An 18,621-nucleotide genomic window follows, 5' to 3' on the forward strand; every position below is an offset into this window, starting at 1 on the left:
CTAGGCTTCAGTGGAGAATATGGAAGGATGGAGGGTATCCCGGAAGACAAGGAGGAGCTGGCTTGGAAGCCCAGCTCGGCTGTGCGCCGTCTGTTTGACCGTGCGCACGTCTGCCTCTTCCTCTCTCCCGTGAGGCGCCTGTACTGGACAACCGATGCTAGTCCTATGCCATTCTTGGACAGGGCGGGAAACTGAGCTAGCCACAGGCGAACAGTGAGCTAATGGTCCAGCCAGGAGCTCCTTTGAGCTTCGAACCCAGGGCTCCTCATTCTCAGCTAGTGCCCTTCCTGCTGTTCTGGTGTACCATGTCTTTGGAAAATGGTGGTTTTCTATTCCTGTTGTTTTAAGGAAAAGTACTAGACATCTGCCTCCTGGGGCTTTGGGATACTACCTGGGACAACATGAATCTGGTCTTCATTTTAACCCAACCCTTTACCTGGAAACCCTTCCTTCCTTTGGTCCCCATCCAGCTAAGGTGCTGGATGACATGGTACCCTTGGATTTGGCCCCCTGACCCCCATCTCCTACTGGAAGGAGGGTTGAGTCTATGAACCTCAAATCACAATATTATGTCAGTACCCTTGGGGGGAGACAGAGAGAGGGAGAGGAAGGGGAGAAGAGAGAGAGAGAGAGAGAGAGAGAGAGAGAGAGAGAGAGAGAGAGAGAGAGAGAAAGAGAGAGAGAGAGAGAGAGAGAGTGTGTGTGTGTGTGTGTGTGTGTGTGTGTGTGTGTGTGTGTGTGTACTAGCTCACCCGTACTTTTATTCTAGAGAAGAAGAAATGGTTAGAGAGACAGAGTCATAGAGATAGAAAAAGGGAGAAGAGAGACAGAGCCTCACCTGCAAATTTGCCCCTTCTGTAGCTGATTGTGTAGCATTCCAAGGCCTTTCAGCCTTGAGTATGAAAGAACCTGTGGTAGCACAATGGAAAGGACTTGGGAGCCAGAGGAGTTGGGTTCTCAGCCTCCCTCTGCTCTGCTAGCCACAGGACTTTGGACAAGTGAAAGCCCATTTCCTTCCAGGCCCATTTCCTCACCTCATAGGAGAGGGATGGCCAGATATCTCTAGTTCCTTCCAGCTCCAGATGCTCTTGATGTCCTGGGCAGTTGCTCTTTGAGCTCCCAAGTGTTGACTCTCCTGCTTTAGAGAGCTGAGACCTCCAAATTTCTGCTGATGCCTTTCTTTATCTTTCATTTCCAGGCCTAGCATGTCAGGACTGCACCTGGTAAAAAGAGGAAGAGAACAGAAGAAATTGGACCTTCATCGGGACTTCACAGTCGCCTCTCCGGCTGAGTTTGTAACTCGCTTTGGGGGGAATTACGTTATTGAAAAGGTACTGAAGCTCCATTTCCCCCCAGCCTCAGTAGTGGTGTTGAGATGCCTTGGCCATTCCCTTGCTGGGTGCCTTTGGGCTGGGGTTCCCCCCGCCCTTCATCTTTATTCCTCCCCCTCCTCCTCTGTGTCTTCCTCTCCTTTTCCCTTCCTCGCACTCCCCCAGCTGCAAAAACATCCTGAATCAAGAATCGGGGCTCCTGGTTTTTGATCCATACTTTGTCCCTCATTGGCTGTGTAAAATGTGGGGGTCACACTTCTCACCTGTCCCTTCTGGCCCTTTGCATCATCACTCTATCTTTCCTTTCTTCTGCTCAGAATCACTCTAGGACGGCACTCCTTCTTTTAGGACATCCCTCCTTTGCATGTAACATGTTCTACCTTTCATTAAGGCTATTTAGGAGAGGTCTGTATCCCATGTTATCATGAAGCTGCGTGAAGGCAAGGAATTTGTCTCATATGGTCTCTGCCGGGCCTGTGTGAAGCTTAAATTGAATGAATTGGGAGATTCGAATTCATCCCTAGAAAGGGCTTCCTTATTCGCTGGTTTGACAGATACTTGATGCCCCCTGTGGGCAGGACCCCTGGTCAGGCCCTGTGGTCAACAATGAGACCCTCCCTATTCCTAGGAACTTCAGAGCCCAGAAAAGGTAATCCCTTTAAAGGAACATGTCCTGAAAAAAAGCACAAGGCTTGGAAACTTGGAAATATTGGCTCTGGGTGAATCAGATTACCTTTCTGGAGCTCAGTTTTCTTATCTATGAGATGGGGCTAATTGTACCTGTTTGGACCATCTCACTCCCAGAGCCGTGTGAGGATGGCATGTTGTAAACCGAAGCACCATCACTCGAGATGTGGGTTTTAGTCTTCATCCTCACCAAGGACGGCTCCAGGGAGATTTTTGTCAAGCTGTGTAAAGCACATTCTCTTCCCTTGTATCTCCCCAAACTTTATGGATCAACCAGCAATTTTATTGCTTGCAGAGCGGGCAAGTTGACCTTCCCTTGTTCCTGGGCATGTCTACCCCCAGACTCCCCTGCCAGGTTTGAGAGCTGTGTGAGAGCCAGACCACGGGATGGGCCATTTCCAGCCTCTCTTGGTAGGATTACATGAGGCAGGCTGTGGCAGAACAAGCTAAGCCCACTGGGTTTGTAGTTAAGAGGCCCTCTATCCATATCTGTTTTCTGACACTCATTTTCTTTGTGACTGAGTGAACCGCTTCACTTCCCCCAGACCAGCAATCATCCAGCTTCTTCCGGGGAAAGCCCACTAGCTATCCCCTCTCCTTATCATCAGGGAAGTTTCCCCTGACATCTCAGTCAGGAAGTTAGAAGTTTGTCAGAAAATGATCTGGGGGTCTTGGTGGCCTGCAAGTCCGTGAGCTTTTGGACTGTTTGTATCCTCATCCCCCTTCTGTTATCTGGGACCAGTCTGAACAAGGCTTACTAGTTAGTCTCAGCGGTACTTGTAGCCTGCTCTGCTGACTCCCTTCAGGCCAGGCTTCCTCAGGCCCTTGTATGGCACGGACTCAAAAGACCTTTACCATTCTGGATGCATTCCAGCTTATCAGAGAACTGAGAACATATTCCAGAAGTGGTTAAGGGGTGGGGGTGGGAGTGGGGGTGGGGGGCAGAGTCCGGGAAACAATCACTTCCTTGTGCCTGGAAGTTTTGCCTCCTGAGGACAATCCAAGATCATGGGAGTTTCTCTGCTAGCCATGTCACCTGGCTGATCCAGTTTTAGCTCACAGTCCACTGAGACAACCAGATCTTTTTCATATAAAATTTGCCATGTCTTCCCTAGTTTTCTGCTTATGAAATGGATTTTTTTCTGAACCCAAGCGTAAAACTTGACATTTTCCTCTTATATTTAGCCCCATGCTTTTTGGATCCGGACTCTTCATCCTTTTATGTCCCTTCTAGCGTGGGTTCACTGGACATTTGATGAGCAATGCTGTCTCTGCCTTTAACCCAGTCACTAAAATGAAAGCTAAGAGGCGTGGTATCCGTCCCAAGGTGCCCCTGGGGGTACATCCCTGCCAAAGCATAAAACGGGGGAATTTGAGGAAAATGAAACTCAGGGCCCTTCTAACTCCAATCTGGAATCTCGTTAGCAACACAGCACAATGAGACGGGATTTGAGGCCAGGACGTGCACCTCCAAGGCCCAGAGGCCTGGACAGTGGGGTCTGCATCTATGGAGCATCAGAGCAGGTCACACTCTGCTTGTTCTATTTATCTTCCTCTCTTCCAGAATTCATGGCTCCACCCTTAAGAACAGACTCCATTCAGATGAATAGAACCTTTCTTGGTGAGATGGAGAAACTGAGGCCCACGGAAGGAATAGGCCTAGAATCCACCTTCTGACTTCCCGGCCTACGGCTTCCATTCTCCTCCACCATGAAATTCCCACAAACAGCCAGTATATGGACTTGAACCTGGGTGTCTCAGGCCCCATAGCAGCCCCTCTCTCTTTCACCCTTTCTCCTCTGTCTGAGGCTGGATATTACACAGAAAAGGGATCAGTGCTCTATATTATACTATACTCTGTCCCATTGCCAGGATGGGAATCAAAGCATGGGCTTTGGAGTCTTGGGATCTGAGTGGAAATACTACCATTGAATCACTACCTATATAACCTCAAATAAGTGCTCTATGAGAGCATGGATCATTGGGAATAGTCGTCATGGTCCTTCAATGTAGGGGTGACCGGGTCCTGGAGACTGACTTTACCAAATCTACGGCAACAGGAGGATGAATTTTTCAGCCATAATACTACCTCCCTGAGAGTCTCTACTCAGAGAAGGGGTTGAAATCTGTGTTGGTGAAGGGTCATATCCTGAGTGAAGGGAATACTGATACAGTGACAAAGTCGTGCATCTTTGAAGTGTTTATTTCAATAAAATTACTATTTCAAAAAGTAAAATGAATAAAATATTGTAGTCTAGTGATAATCGTTTTCATCTATAGTTTTATATATATATTAATATTTATATAATTTATATTATATTTGTGTATATATATATATATATATATATATATATATATATAGAGAGAGAGAGAGAGAGAGAGAGAGTGTGTGTGTGTGTGTGTGTGTGTGAGTGTGTGTGATTGTATTTACTCTAGGCCTTATAGCAACTCTTATGGGATAGGAAGTGTGGACTTTTTAATTTTTATTTTACAAGTAAATTGCATCCTGTTACCAGGATGGGAATCAAAGCATGGACTTTGGAGTCTTGGGATCTGGGTTGGAGTCATAGCCTGTATGACCTTGAATAAGTACACTTATCTTCTTCAGCCTCATTAAGGAGGTTATCTAGATCAGTGATTCTTTCTTTCTTTTTTTTTTTTTTTTTGATTACATGAGAGATTTCTTTCTTTCTTTCTTTTCTTTTTTTTTTTTTAATAACTTTTTATTGACAGAGCCCATGCCAGGGTAATTTTTTACAGCATTATCCCTTGCACTCACTTCTGTTCCGATTTTTCCCCTTCCTCCCTCCACCCCCTCCCCAAATGGCAAGGAGTCCTTTACATGTTGAATAGGTTACAGTATATCCTAGATACAATATATGTGTGCAGAACCGAACACTTCTCTTGCTGCACAGGGAGAATTGGATTCAGAAGGTAGAAATAACCCGGGAAGAAAAGCAAAAATGCAAGCAGTTTATATTCATTTCCCAGTGTTCTTTCTCTGGGTGTAGCTGCTTCTGTCCATCTTTGATCAATTAAAGCTCTCTTTATCGAAGAGATCCACTTCCATCGGAATACATCCTCAAACAGTATCCTTGTTGAGGTATATAATGATCTTCTGGTTCTGCTCATTTCACTTAGCATCAGTTCATGTAAGTCTCACCAAGCCTCTCTGTATTCATCCTGCTGGTCATTCCTTACAGAACAATAATATTCCATCCCGTTCATATACCACAATTTACTCAGCCATTCTCCAATTGATGGGTACCCATTCATTTTCCAGCTTCTAGCCACTACAAACAGGGCTGCCACAAACATTTTGGCACATACAGGTCCCTTTCCCTTCTTTAGTATCTCTTTGGGATATAAGCCCAGTAGTAGCACTGCTGGATCAAAGGGTATGCACAGCTTGATAACTTTTTGAGCAGAGTTCCAAATTGCTCTCCAGAATGGCTGGATGTGTTCACAACTCCACCAACAATGTATCAGTGTCCCTGTTTTCCCACATCCCCTCCAACCTTCCGCCTTATTTTTCCCTGTCATTCTAGCCAGGTGTGTAGTGGTATCTCAGAGTTGTCTTAATTTGCATTTCTCTGATTAATAATGATTTGGAGCATATTTTCATATGTCTATAAATAGTTTCAATTTCTTTGTCTGAGAATTGTCTGTTCATATCCTTTGACCATTTATCAATTGGAGAATGGCTTGATTTCTTATAAATTAGAGTCAATTCTCTCTATATTTTGGAAATGAGGCCTTTATCAAAACCTTTGACTGTAAAAATGTTTTCCCAGTTTATTGTTTCCCTTCTAATCTTGTCTGCATTTGTTTTGTTTGTACAAAAACTTTTCAATTTGATATAATCAAAATTTTCTATTTTGTGTCAATAGTGATCTCTAGTTCTTCTTTGGATCAGTGGTTCTCAAAGTGTGGCCAGAGAATCTGGGGGCAGGGGGATGGTATTTCTGAAACTCGGAGGGTCTACAAATTTAAAATTAGTTTTACTTTCTGACATGGTAATTATCTATAAATATAATCCACATAAACAAAAACTCTCTGGACAGATCCTTAGTCATTTTTAATGGTATAAAGTTACAGAGAACAAAGTTTGAGTCACTGATCTGGATAAATGGCCTCTGGGTCTCTTCTTCCTGTAGCATGAGCCACCATATGGAGTTGCCTGGTGGCTGGGGTGAGGCGGGACTCTTCCTCGGATGCCCCAGATCCTGACAGCTCTCCTTTGTCTCTCCACCTTCAGGTTCTCATTGCCAATAATGGCATTGCTGCTGTCAAGTGTATGCGATCCATTCGAAGATGGGCCTATGAGATGTTTCGAAATGAGAGGGCCATCCGCTTCGTGGTCATGGTCACGCCAGAGGACCTCAAAGCCAACGCAGGTATTTAGTGGAAGGAGAGACAGTCCAGGCTTGTGGGCGACTTTGTTCCTGCTAGGGACTCCCAGTGTGGGAGCTCCTACCGCCAGTGCGCACCAGCTCGAGTCTTAGAGACGTTATATCTTGCTCAGATTCACACCTTCGGCCAGTGTGTCGGCTTGAACCCAAGTCTCAATTCCATGGCTGCCTCTCTATCCGTAGTATTTGACTTCATAACATCAACAATAATCACATTGATTGACATTTAAATTTACTTTTTTTATTAAAGCTTTTTATTTTCAAAAACATATGCATGGATAATTTTTTTATTATAACTTTTTATTGACAGTACATATGCATGAGTAATTTTTTACAACATTATCCCTTAGACTCATGGATAATTTTTTAATTGACCTCTGCAAAACCTTATGTTCCAAATTTTCCTGCCTCCCTCCCTCCCTTTCTCCCTCCCTTCCTTCCTTTTTCCCTCCCTCCCTCCTTCCTCTCAGTCATTCTCTTTTTTCATTCTCTCCCTCCCCTCCCTCCATTCCCTATTTCCTTCCTTCCTTTCTTCCTTCTTTCCTTCCTTCCTTCCTTCCTTCCTTCCTTCCTTCCTTCCTTCCTTCCTTCCTTCCTTCCTTCCTTCCTTCTTTCCTTCCTTCCTTCCTTTCTTTCCTTTCTTCCCTCCTTCCCTCCTTCCTTCCTTCCTTCTTTCCTTCCTTCCTTTCTTTCCTTTCTTCCCTCCTTCCCTCCTTCCTTCCTTCTTCCTTCCTTCCTTCTTCCTTCCTTCCTTCCTTCCTTCCTTCCTTCCTTCCTTCCTTCCTTCCTTCTTTCCTTCCTTCCTTCCTTCCTTCCTTCTTTCCTTCTTTCTCTCCTTCCCTCCTTCCTTCCTATCTTCCTTCTTTCCTTCCTTCCTTCCTTCTCTACTGAACTGACTTGTAAAATGGGGCCTCTAAAACTGAACTCCGGGTGTGGGTGTGTGTGTTCCATCTGGGATCTGTCCCTGGGTAAGGGACTTGATTCCCCTTCATGTGGCCGAGCTCCGGCTTAGGTCCTGCTGCCCAGTAACTGGTGTTTCCATCCCTTCCTCCTGAATGACAGAGTACATCAAGATGGCGGATCACTATGTCCCTGTTCCGGGAGGGCCAAACAATAATAATTATGCCAACGTAGAGCTCATAGTGGATATCTCCAAGCGACTCCCAGTACAGGTAATGGAGAGGGCAGGTTCATGGGGCGGGAGCCCAAAGGCCTTCCCTTTGTGGGCCCGTCACTGTCCTGGCCATGGATCTCATCTTCCCCATGGGCCGGTAAATCGGCGTTGGCAAGACTTGGAAACCCAAGGGGCCCTTAGCGCTGGGCAGAGAGAAGGTGCGACCTTTGATGAAAGGCAGGGCGGGTAAATGCAACGTGTTTTCTGTTTTCAGGCTGTGTGGGCTGGCTGGGGCCATGCCTCAGAAAACCCCAAACTGCCAGAACTGCTCCAGAAACACGGCATTGCTTTCTTAGGTAAGCCCCCTGCAGGGTGTCTGGGAAGCAGGTTCCAAGCAGAGATGCCCCGCATTAAGCTGGGGCTCATGGTGAGGGAACAGAGGGCTGGCAAGGCTCCCAGGGCTGTTAGTGAGACCACGTAGGGCCTGGCCCATCGCAGGCCCTTCATCGATGCTTTTCCCTTCCTAGGCCCGCCCAGTGGTGCCATGTGGGCGCTGGGAGATAAGGTTGCTTCGACCATAGTTGCCCAGACCCTGCAGATTCCTACGCTGCCCTGGAGCGGGAGTGGTAAGATGAGACTCATTGTGATGCTTGGGGCCTGGGACCCCTCCCCCTCCTCTCATGTCGCCCCCTCCCCCTCCTCCCATGACATCCCCCTCGCCCCTGGGCCAGTTGTGGCTTCTTGGATGGCGGCTTTGGCCACGTCCATTCCTAATGGTGAACTAGAAAAGCTTGGAGCAGAGGCTGATGGGAACCTGAGCCCAGCAACAGGTGTATGACTTGGGCTGCAGAAGCTCCTTAGGAATCCTAGAGATGGACTCAACCAAATATCCCCAGTGTAGACCACTGACAAATTGGTTTATTTCCTCTTCTGTAAAATGTGTATAATCGTGTTTGCATTTCCTCTATCAACTGTTGTAAGAAGAATGCTTTAAAGACCTTATTACACCATAGAAGCACGAGGGGAGAGGCTGCTCTGCTGAGTGATAGAGGGGCCAGTGGCTCATGTGGAGGGAGGAGACCCCCAGAAAAACCTCAGATACAGGAAAGTGTGGATGGTGTGAAACTGGGCCTGTAACCTCTGATCTGATCTCATCCACTTAATGTCATATCCTGGTTTTCTAAATTCATAGGATATTGGACTTTTAAAAAGAGTTTCTATGAAATGAACGCATATTCTCAAAAAATAAACAAAGCAAGAGTTTACTCACAGGCTCCCAGTTATTTGTGATTTTTTTGCCAAGGGATTGACGATCAGCATAGCAATGATAGATGGCCGAGGGCCTGCATGGATTCGTCAGGATCTTGTCCCGTCCCCGCCTCCCACCCCGGGAGCAGAAGTCCCTTGTTCCTGGGTTCCAGGGATTCTTCCCTTATTTTTCAAGCCTTCATTAAGCTCCCCTTCATTGTGGCCTCTAGGTCTTGTTGTGGATTGGCAGGAAGAGGATCTCCAGCAAATGAAGAGAATCAGTGTCCCTCCAGAAATGTATAACAGAGGCTGCGTGAAGGACGTAGAAGAAGGTTTGCAGGTAAATCCATTCACGGGGCCCCGGCTCAGTCAGGTCAACTCCAGAGCCCCGGGAGCTTTCTTACTTTTCAAGGGCATGTTTTTGCCTTTTGTATTCAGGCTGCAGAAAAAATTGGCTTCCCAGTGATGATCAAAGCTTCTGAAGGGGGTGGAGGCAAAGGGATCCGGAAAGCTGAGAGTGCCGAGGACTTCCCGAATCTCTTCAGACAGGTGAGAGCCTCTACCTTCTGATAGCTGGCGCTGATATCTTTTGATATGGCGCTGGGGAGTGTTCTCAAGCCCTCAGTGCTCTGTAACCCTGTCCAAGAGGAATCGAGGAAGCCGCGTGTGCACATGTGTGTGTATTAAAGATAGTATGACTGTAAGTTATTAGTTGGAAGGGACTTCGGAGGCCGCCTTATTGTCCTTTCATTTTACAGACAGGAAAATTGAGGAAAGGGAGATCACTTGTCCAAGGTCATGCAACTTAGTAGTTAGCTCACTCAAAGAGTGAGGTTTTGAACCCAGATTCCGCCAGCTATAAAACATAGATCCTGCTCTACTATTCTTGATTCTTTCTGTTGCTGGACTGAGGCTAATAAAAATATTTATCCAGTCTGTTTTTGTTTACTTTATAGGAGATATTAAAAATGATGGTGATCAGGGGAATCTTTTTAGATAATAGTTGTCTCTATATTTTGAATGATTAATTGGGGAAACTGAACATGGCAGTGGAAAGAATGCTGACTGGGGAGTCACAAGTCTGGGGTTCTGCCTCTGTCAGTGACCTTGGACATGACCTTGGATGGGTTGTCTCTTTTTGGGGGAGGTATTAAACAGAAGGACTAGAAGAGGAAGACCTGGGAAGTCCCTTCATTCGCCAGATAGTGTCACCCTCTGATCATCCCGAGAGCTCTGATGTCAGAGGCAGGGAGCAAACAGGTCACTTCCTGCCCAGAATGGCGCCAAATGCTGGGTTTCTGAGAGAAGAAGAAGGAGGCTCCTGCCCTCAGTGAGCTCATTTTCTGTTGGGGAAGGAGACGGTGCAAACCCCACATATGCCGTCAAAACCCATCCAGCCGGTCACATGTGCATATAGACACACACACACACACACGTAGCTTCTCTGTAGAGGGTTCACATGTGTGCATGTACACACATTAATGTATATGTACCCACATATGGGCAACACACATGTACACATGTACAGGTGTGTATGAATAGTGCATTGTATATAAATACACACATGTATGGACAGTCCCTATGTGTATGGATATGCAGATAGTACGTTAATGTGTCTCTTTCTGTGTACATATACATACTACGTACATAGACTTTCAGAGTGAAGGTACTAGTGTTGAGGAAGACCTATAAAGGCCGAATTTTAGCTGAGACCGAAAGGAAGCCAGGAGCCAGAAATGAGGAGGGAAAATATCTCAGGCACATTGAAAATCCCCTGAATCAGGATATGAAGGCCTTGCTGGAGGAACAACAAGGAACTCACCTGCATCATAGAAGATTTAGAGGGGAGAGTTACTGTGACTTTCCTCCTGCCCCAATTTTCTCATCTCCAAAATGGGTATATCTAGAGTTCCTTTCTTCCAGGATTGTTGGGAGGTAAAGGAGATCCCATTTGTAAAATACTTTGTGGACTTTAAAGTCCTACAGATGTGCTAGCTGTAGTTATCTTTGAGTCTCTGTGATCCCACGAGCCCACCCCAAGATTGAGCATTTTCTAAGTTTTGAGATGGCAGTATCTAAGGGTGAGTGTGAGTGTATATGTGTTTAAAACTTTTTTCTTCTTTTAAAAAACTATTTTTTTAATTTTTATTTTCTCCCTCCCACTTCTGTCCCAGAGAAGGCAAGAGATGTGAACATGTAAAGTATTTTGCTTTATCCACGCGACACGTATCTTTTAAAAATTGGACCGATTGAGGGCTGTGATCTCTTTGCAAGTAAGGTTTGTCCTTTGGGACTTGGTTCCCTCAAAATAAGTGGTCTCGCTTTCCTTTCAGGTGCAGAGTGAGATCCCGGGCTCGCCAATTTTTGTCATGAAGCTGGCTCAGCACGCCCGGCACCTGGAAGTCCAGATCCTTGCAGATCAGTATGGGAATGCCGTGTCGCTCTTCGGGAGAGACTGCTCCATACAGCGGAGACACCAAAAGATTATAGAGGAGGCGCCGGCTACCATCGCCATGCCCATGGTGTTTGAGCACATGGAACAGGTGAGCGCAGGGCTGCTGGAGAGCCTTGCTGAGGGGTCAAACGGAGGGGGACGTTCCTCTTAGATAAAGAGCTTCCGGCTTGGGAGTAGGGACACGGAACTTCTGGGCCTGGATCTGCTGCCGTGATGTCACTTAAAATCTGGGTTGTTCCAGCTGAGATTGAACATTTTCTGGCTCAAGTGGTCTCTGTTCTGGGCCTCCACTGGTTGGGGGGGGGGCTCTACATCTGAGACTTGTGACCCCTGGGCTCCATAGATAGATTTTAGAGCATCTGTGAACCTGGGTAGGAAAAAAAGATCCATTTCCCTAACCTCTCACTAGAATTTAGCATTCTATGAATTATTTAAAAACATTATTCTGAGAATAATAGAATCCACCGTCTCGTAGATGGTACCAGACCAGTATCGAAAAGGTTATGTTGCTGGCTGGAGTCAGAAAGATTTGGGTATTTGGAATCCTATACACGGGGCTGATAAAGCCCATTTTCAGATCTAGAAATCCCAGAAAATGCTGGCATTTCTTCGAGGGAGAAATTATGTTTATTGTGAATTATTGTGAAGGGTCCCAGAGAGATCCTGGCAAGGGGCTTCAATCACATCTGTGCTGAGCTCAGTCTCCTTGGTGAGGTGAAAAAAAGGGTCCTGGTGAACAAGAAGTAGGGACACCCACCTGTTTGGCCCCAGATGAAAACTTCCCCTTCAAGAGAAAGCCTCTCGATGAATTCTGAAATTTCTCGGGTGAAAAATAAATTCCCAGTCCTTTGAGATCAGGTCTTCCTCTTGTTCTTTCTTGAGCCCCTGGAGATAAACTAATTTCTGAAGAAAATCCAACTGTTCTTATCCATCCAACCCACAATAGTAGAAAATAGAATATTAGAAAATTTGGGAATGGCCCTTGTGTTTTGGAGGAAAGCACGGTAGCATATTAAGGATTTCACACATATGTAAGAGGCTTGTAGGATTATAAATTCAGAGTTGGAAAGGGCCTTTGAGCCCTTTCTCTTTTTACAAATGATAAAACTGAGGCAGAGGGAGGTAGGGCCTTACAGCCGCAGGGTGTTTAGACGTAGTGTTTGGATCTGCAACCTCTGATTCTAATCCCATTCCCTTTGTTGTGCTCAACTGTGGATTGGAATACGGGGCTCGGTTCTGGGCCCCCATTTTAGGAACGGGGGTCCAGAAGGGAATAGCCAAGATAGCAAAGGCATATGAAAAACTTGCCACTGGGGAAAGATCTATAGCAGTGGAGCAGGTGCCTTCGGAGAGCGTCAGCTTCCTACACTGGGGGCCTTCAAACAAAGGCTTCATGGAAAAGACAATTTCTGGGTTGGATGGAGGGGGTTTCTTTTGTGCAAAAACTAAATATTCTCTTTGAACCCTGATGGCAACTGGGACTGGTGTGTGAAGGTGACATGGAGGCAAATGTGAGCTCAGTGCAAGGAGGTTCTGTTAATGATGGGAGCTATTCAAAGGTCATTGGGATGACTTCAGGACAGAGGGAGTTTCCATCTTTAGACAGGTTGGGACAGGTTAGAGAAGCCTCTTATTAAGCATGTTGTATTAAGGAACCATCAGAGAAAAAATCATTCTCGAGGAGGGAAGGAAGCAAGAGAAAAAAGGAGGGAGGGAGGAATGGAAAGAAGGAACAAGGAAATGAGGAAGGAAAGAGAGAGAGAGAAGGAAGGAAGGGACAAAGGGAAGAAAGGAAGGAGGGAGAGAAAGAAAGGGAGGAAAGAAGGAACGAAGGAAGGAAAGGAAGGAAGGAAGGAAAAAAGAGAGGGAGGATTTATTAAAGTACTTGCTATATGCCCTACAATATGCTAGGCTCTAGGATGCCAATAAAAAAGCAAGCTAGCCTTTGCCCTCAGGGAGCTTATATTCACCTATGGGGAGACAATCCATGGAATGGTGTCCTAAGAAGGGAGTTTTAGTGGGAGGTCACAAAGGTCAAGAATGGAGCATGAGGTCAGTAGATTAGCATGACTTTTCTTGTAGCAATGACAGCATTAAGTTGGTTGCTATATCCAGAAGAAGAGCAGGAGATGGAAAGGTTTAGAGGTGGACTCGAGTTAAAGAGCTCCTGCTGGGGCCCTGGCAAGGATGTGAAACATGGTTTGGGGCTGACCTCACTGACTCTTCCAATGATTAGAACCACTTAACTCCAGCTTGGAGCATGAAAACTGAATCAATGACCTTCCACACAGCATGGGGACATGCAGGAAAAGGATGACTCTTGTTCTGTGTGGCCCCAGAGGGCAGCACCAGGTAGAAGTTGCAGGGACAGGGCAGTGTCAGCTCAGTGTTGGCCATTCCAAAGTGGAAGAGGCTGCCTGGAGAATTGGCAAGCTCCTTCTCCCTAGAGGGCTTCAAGGTGACCACTTCACAAGGAGGCCGGGCTCGCTGGCACCCTCAGCTGCCTAATGGGGAAGAGTCCGTGACTGGCCAGCTCCTCCCATGCTCATGTGCTGCTGTGATTAATGGCTGGGGGGTTGCGGCTCCCTCCTTGACCTTGGGTGGTTGCTGCATGAATGAACCACATCGTGGAAAAACGTCCCTCCTCGCATGGCATCTCCGAGCCCTCTGCCTTCCCCACCCCCACCCCCCCATGTATTTTCCTTCATGTCTTGTGGGCTCTGGCTGTAAGCTAGCAGAGAGGACATCATGTGTCCTCAGCTCTGAGCTCAGCGTCCTGGTACCTGGCCGTATCATCAGGTGGAGCAGAGAAAAATCCACGATCTCTCTGGCTTCTCTTTTTTTTTTTTTTTAATTATTATAACTTTTTATCAACAGAACCCATGCCTGGGTAATTTTTTTACATTATCCCTTGCACTCACTTCTGTTCTGATTTTTCCCCTCCCTCCCTCCCTCCACCCTCTCCCCGAGATGGCAAGCAGTCCTTTACATGTTAAATATGTCACAGTATATCCCAGATACAATATATGTGTGCAGAACCGAACAGTTCTCTTCTTGCACAGGAAGAATTGGATTCAGAAGGTAGAAATAACCCGGGAAGAAAAACAAAAATGCAAACAGTTTACATTCATTTCTCTGGCTCTCTTTTTGGCTTTTCCCGACACAGTGTGCCGTACGCTTGGCCAAGACGGTGGGCTATGTGAGCGCGGGGACCGTAGAATACCTCTACAGCGAAGATGGCCACTTCCATTTCTTGGAACTGAACCCCCGTTTGCAGGTGGAACATCCCTGCACAGAGATGATCGCCGATGTCAACTTGCCGGCTGCTCAATTGCAGGTGAGCATCCTCCTCCGGGGGCTTGGGGGATGGGTAGAACTGGTCCCTGTCTGCCAGGGGAGGCGGGGACATGCACGTTGCACTACATTCATTCCTTGGTCATTCATCAAAAGTCAGTAAGAGGCTGCTCTTTTTGGGCACTGAGGAAGAGAGATAAAGGAGACCTAGATGGTGCCCCCAAGGACACACCAGTTCTTAGCACTGCCAAGTGGTTCGGTATCCATGGAGGTAACAGTAAACGAAGTGCCTTATGTCTGCTTGGCTGCTGCTTCTGACTTGTAGCTGAGCCCTCCGCCATCGGATTATGAGCCCCCTTCTGTCCCCAACACTCAGCATTGTAACATTTGGCACACAGGAAGTACTCAACAAATGCCCCGTTTTATCCCTAACATTTGGCACACAATAAGTGCTCGATAAGCTCCTTTTATCCCTAACACTCAGCACTGTAACATTTTGCACATAATAAGTGCTCAGTAATCCCCTGTTATCTCCAACACTCAGCACTAACATTTGGTGTTGCGGCTAGCACAACAAATTGGCATACAGTAAGTACTCAGTAAATGACATTTTTACCCCCAAAACTCAGCACTATAACACTTGGCACACAGTAAATGATCAATAAATGTCTCCTTTTATCCTCAGCACTATAACACTTTCATACAGTAAACACCCCCTTTTATCCACAACATTCAGCGCTATAATACTTGGCACACAGTAAATGCTCAATAAGTGCCTCTTTTTATTCTCAACACTCAACACTGTACATTTGGTAGAGAGTAAATGCTCAATAAATGCCTCCTTTTATCCTCAATATTCACCACTATAACACTTGCACACAGTAAACACCCTCTTTTATCCCCAGCATTCAGCACTATAATATTTGGCCTAAATGTTCAATAAATGCCTCCTTTTATCCTTAATACTTAATACTATAACACTTGACACACAGTAAGTGCTCAAAAAATGCCCACCTTTTATCCTTAATACTCAGCACTATGATACTTGGCACACAGTAAGTGCTCAATAAATGCCCGCTTTTATCCCACTGAACACCATAACATTTGACATACAGAAACTTTTGCTTGTTAAGTGCCCACTTACTCCTCCAAGCAAGTGCGATAGCAGCTTACAGATCGTCAGTGTCGGTGATCAGTGGAGGCAAGCTGCTGCCCGTGGCGAATTTCTTTGGGGAATAATCTATCTAGCATTAAGTGGCCCTGCTGGCCTTGAGTCCTAAGTGAGCTTGGTTAGGTTAAAAAAATCTCCCCAACTACCTGCCTTCTAAGGGAGCGGGTGAAGGGAAGGAGGGGAAATGTTGGAACAGAAGTGTTTACAAGGTCAATGTTGAAAAATTACCCACGTGTATGTTTTGTCAATAAAAAGCTATAATAATAATTTTTTAAAATCCCCCCCAAAGAACCAAGATGATTTTCTTCCACGTCCCAGTTTCTCCTTAAGGATTTCCTTGGCCTCCCAGCCCCTTGGGTCCCCCAACTCTCCCATTGGGTGGCCAGGTTCGATTTAGCATTTGTGAACCAGCAGCTCTTCCAGACAGAGAGCGTGTCCCTGATGTGGACCTCTGTGCCCTGGCCCTCGTGAGGTCCTGGGTGCATTTTAGGCGATTATATTATCCAACATTTACCTAAGTTTTGTATTGGCTGGTTTGGGTTGTCTAGCTCTTTAATGGCAGAGACTGACTTTTGCTCAGTTTTTCTTTAACCATGTAGTCACTGGCTCTCTCCTCCTCATGCTCGCCAACAGTCACGTAGCTCTCTAAGGTTTGCAGAGTGCTCGTTTGATTTTGACACTGGGACGATTCCTTTTGATCCTCCCAGTGCCCCTCGGAGGAGGTGGGCGCTCTTATCGTCTGCCCAAAAGGACTGACATGATTTTCTCAAGATTGCACAGCTCAGCTAGTGTCTGAGGAAGGGTTTTGAATTTGGGGCCTCCTGCTTCCCAGGCTCTGTGCCTGTCGGACCTGTGGGTCCAGAGACGGACGTACCTCTGGCCCGTGGAGCTGCCCCTTTTTGAGCACATCAGAGGCTAACGTGCAAGCCTTTCTCCTTCCTCTGCAGATTGCCATGGGAGTGCCTCTGAACAGGCTGAAGGACATTCGGATCCTGTATGGAGAGTCACCATGGGGTGTCACGCCCATTTCCTTTGAAAACCCCATCAATCCACCTATTCCCAGAGGCCACGTGATTGCTGCCAGGATCACCAGCGAAAACCCAGATGAGGCAAGAGGGGCTGAAAACGTGGGGAAACCGAGGCCCAGAGGAGGGGGGAAACATGTACTTACACTTCCCTGCGGACTTATAAAGTGTTTTATGATGTACATGGTCTCGTTCCCTTTCCTCTTGTCCCAGTTACCCAGGACGGGTGCTGCTGATATTTCTCCAAATTTTATAGAAACTGAGGGTCAGGAGTTTAATGGTAGATATATCTCCTTAGGGACAGAGCTGCTACATCTCAAGTGGAATCCGAATCCAGGGCTCTCTTGACACCAAACTGTTCTTGTCCTGCATTGTCCCTGCTTAGACATTGGGCTGTGCCGGCCAGGGGCCGACCCCTGAGCAGGCGGGCTTCCCTCCGGTGGGGTGAGCCTCGCAGTTCTAGCCAAGCCTTCCAGCCCAATTAAGGGGCATCCACCTGTAGCTCTGTTAAATGGCTCACGTGCCTGGCATGGCCTGCTGGGAATGAGTTTAGATTTTGTCCCGACCCCTTCCTCAGTCATTTTTTTTCCTTCTGCCTCCAGGGTTTTAAGCCAAGTTCTGGGACCGTCCAGGAGCTGAATTTCCGCAGTAGCAAGAATGTATGGGGCTACTTCAGTGTGGCAGCCGCTGGGGGCCTGCACGAGTTTGCCGACTCCCAGTTTGGTCACTGCTTCTCCTGGGGAGAGAACCGAGAAGAGGCCGTCTCGTCAGTACCCCTCGCCATGCCCCATGCCCTTCTCTCTTGGTCTTCCTTATTCTCTTCTTTTTCTTCCTCCTCCTTCCCCCCTCCTCCTTCTCATCCTCTTCTCTTCCTCCTCCTCTCTTCCTCCTTTTCTTCCTCTTTCTATTCCCCCTCTTCTTCCTCTTTTTTCCCCTCCTCTTCTCCCTCCTCTTCTTTCTCTTCCGCCTGCTTTTCTTCCTTCTCGTCCTTCTACTTTTCCTCTTCCTCCTTTTCCTACTCCTTTTCTTCTTTCTCTTCTTCCTTTTCTTCATCCTGCTCTTCTTCATTCTCTTCTTTCTCCTCTTCCTCCTCTTCCTCTTTTTTCCTCTTTTTTTCTTCTCTTTCTCCTCTTCTTCCTCCTTTCTTTCTAATGAAGAATATACTTTTTGTATAATACTTAGAAACAGTCAGTGGGAGAGGGGAAGAGAGGACAGGAGCCCATAGCTCACTGCTTTAGTTTGCTGCATTATGGCTGGAGGACAAGGGGGCATCTGTAGGGCCCAGTGGGGAGAGCACTAGACTCCAGAAAACCCCAGGTTCAAATCCTGCCTCAGACACTTGCTGTCTTTGTCTAGAAAAGTTGCTTAACTGCAGCCTGCCTCAGTTGCCTCCTCTGTAAAATGAATGGATGGGACTCAGTGGTCCCCAAGGTGCCTTCTAGCTCCAGATCTGTGACCATAAGTTAGTTATTCTAAGGCCTCTTTCAGCTGGCACCGAGCATTCTAGGTAGTGAAGTGATACCCTCGAGCTGGGAAGCTTAGTGAGCTAATATTAAGAGGATTTGTGCTGACGTGGAAAATGTGTGTTTCTAAGGAACATGGTGGTGGCCCTGAAGGAGCTGTCGATCCGAGGAGATTTCAGGACCACAGTGGAATACCTCGTTAACCTGCTGGAGACAGAGAGCTTCCAGAGCAATGACATCGACACAGGCTGGCTGGATCACCTCATTGCTGAGAGGGTACAGGTGAGGTGCACCCTGCTTCTCCGGGAGTCTCTTCTGGGGCCCATGGCCTCAGTCTGTCCTCCCAGAGTCCTGGAGAGGTGGTGAGCTCCCCATCCCTGATGGTCTCCATGCAGAGGCTGGCTGGCAAATATATAATCCT

The 18,621-nt window shown here is 46.8% G+C and overlaps 1 protein-coding gene across 4 annotated transcripts in view; it reads left to right on the forward strand.

The window, feature by feature from the left end:
• Window positions 1-18,621, forward strand: part of ACACB (acetyl-CoA carboxylase beta) — a 120,872-nt gene that overhangs the window by 42,445 nt on the left and 59,806 nt on the right. For all 4 annotated transcript variants that reach the window (XM_051972984.1, XM_051972983.1, XM_051972985.1 and 1 more), the window contains exons 3-14: window positions 1,199-1,331; window positions 6,277-6,415; window positions 7,493-7,602; window positions 7,819-7,900; window positions 8,072-8,170; window positions 9,023-9,132; window positions 9,231-9,341; window positions 11,126-11,335; window positions 14,414-14,584; window positions 16,660-16,821; window positions 17,340-17,503; window positions 18,332-18,482. In XM_051972984.1, the coding sequence (XP_051828944.1) occupies window positions 1,199-1,331; window positions 6,277-6,415; window positions 7,493-7,602; window positions 7,819-7,900; window positions 8,072-8,170; window positions 9,023-9,132; window positions 9,231-9,341; window positions 11,126-11,335; window positions 14,414-14,584; window positions 16,660-16,821; window positions 17,340-17,503; window positions 18,332-18,482 (1,642 nt within the window). The remainder of the gene's footprint in view (window positions 1-1,198; window positions 1,332-6,276; window positions 6,416-7,492; window positions 7,603-7,818; window positions 7,901-8,071; window positions 8,171-9,022; window positions 9,133-9,230; window positions 9,342-11,125; window positions 11,336-14,413; window positions 14,585-16,659; window positions 16,822-17,339; window positions 17,504-18,331; window positions 18,483-18,621) is intronic.

This window comes from Antechinus flavipes, chromosome 1, assembly GCF_016432865.1.
Source record: "Antechinus flavipes isolate AdamAnt ecotype Samford, QLD, Australia chromosome 1, AdamAnt_v2, whole genome shotgun sequence".
Lineage (NCBI taxonomy): Eukaryota > Metazoa > Chordata > Mammalia > Dasyuromorphia > Dasyuridae > Antechinus > Antechinus flavipes.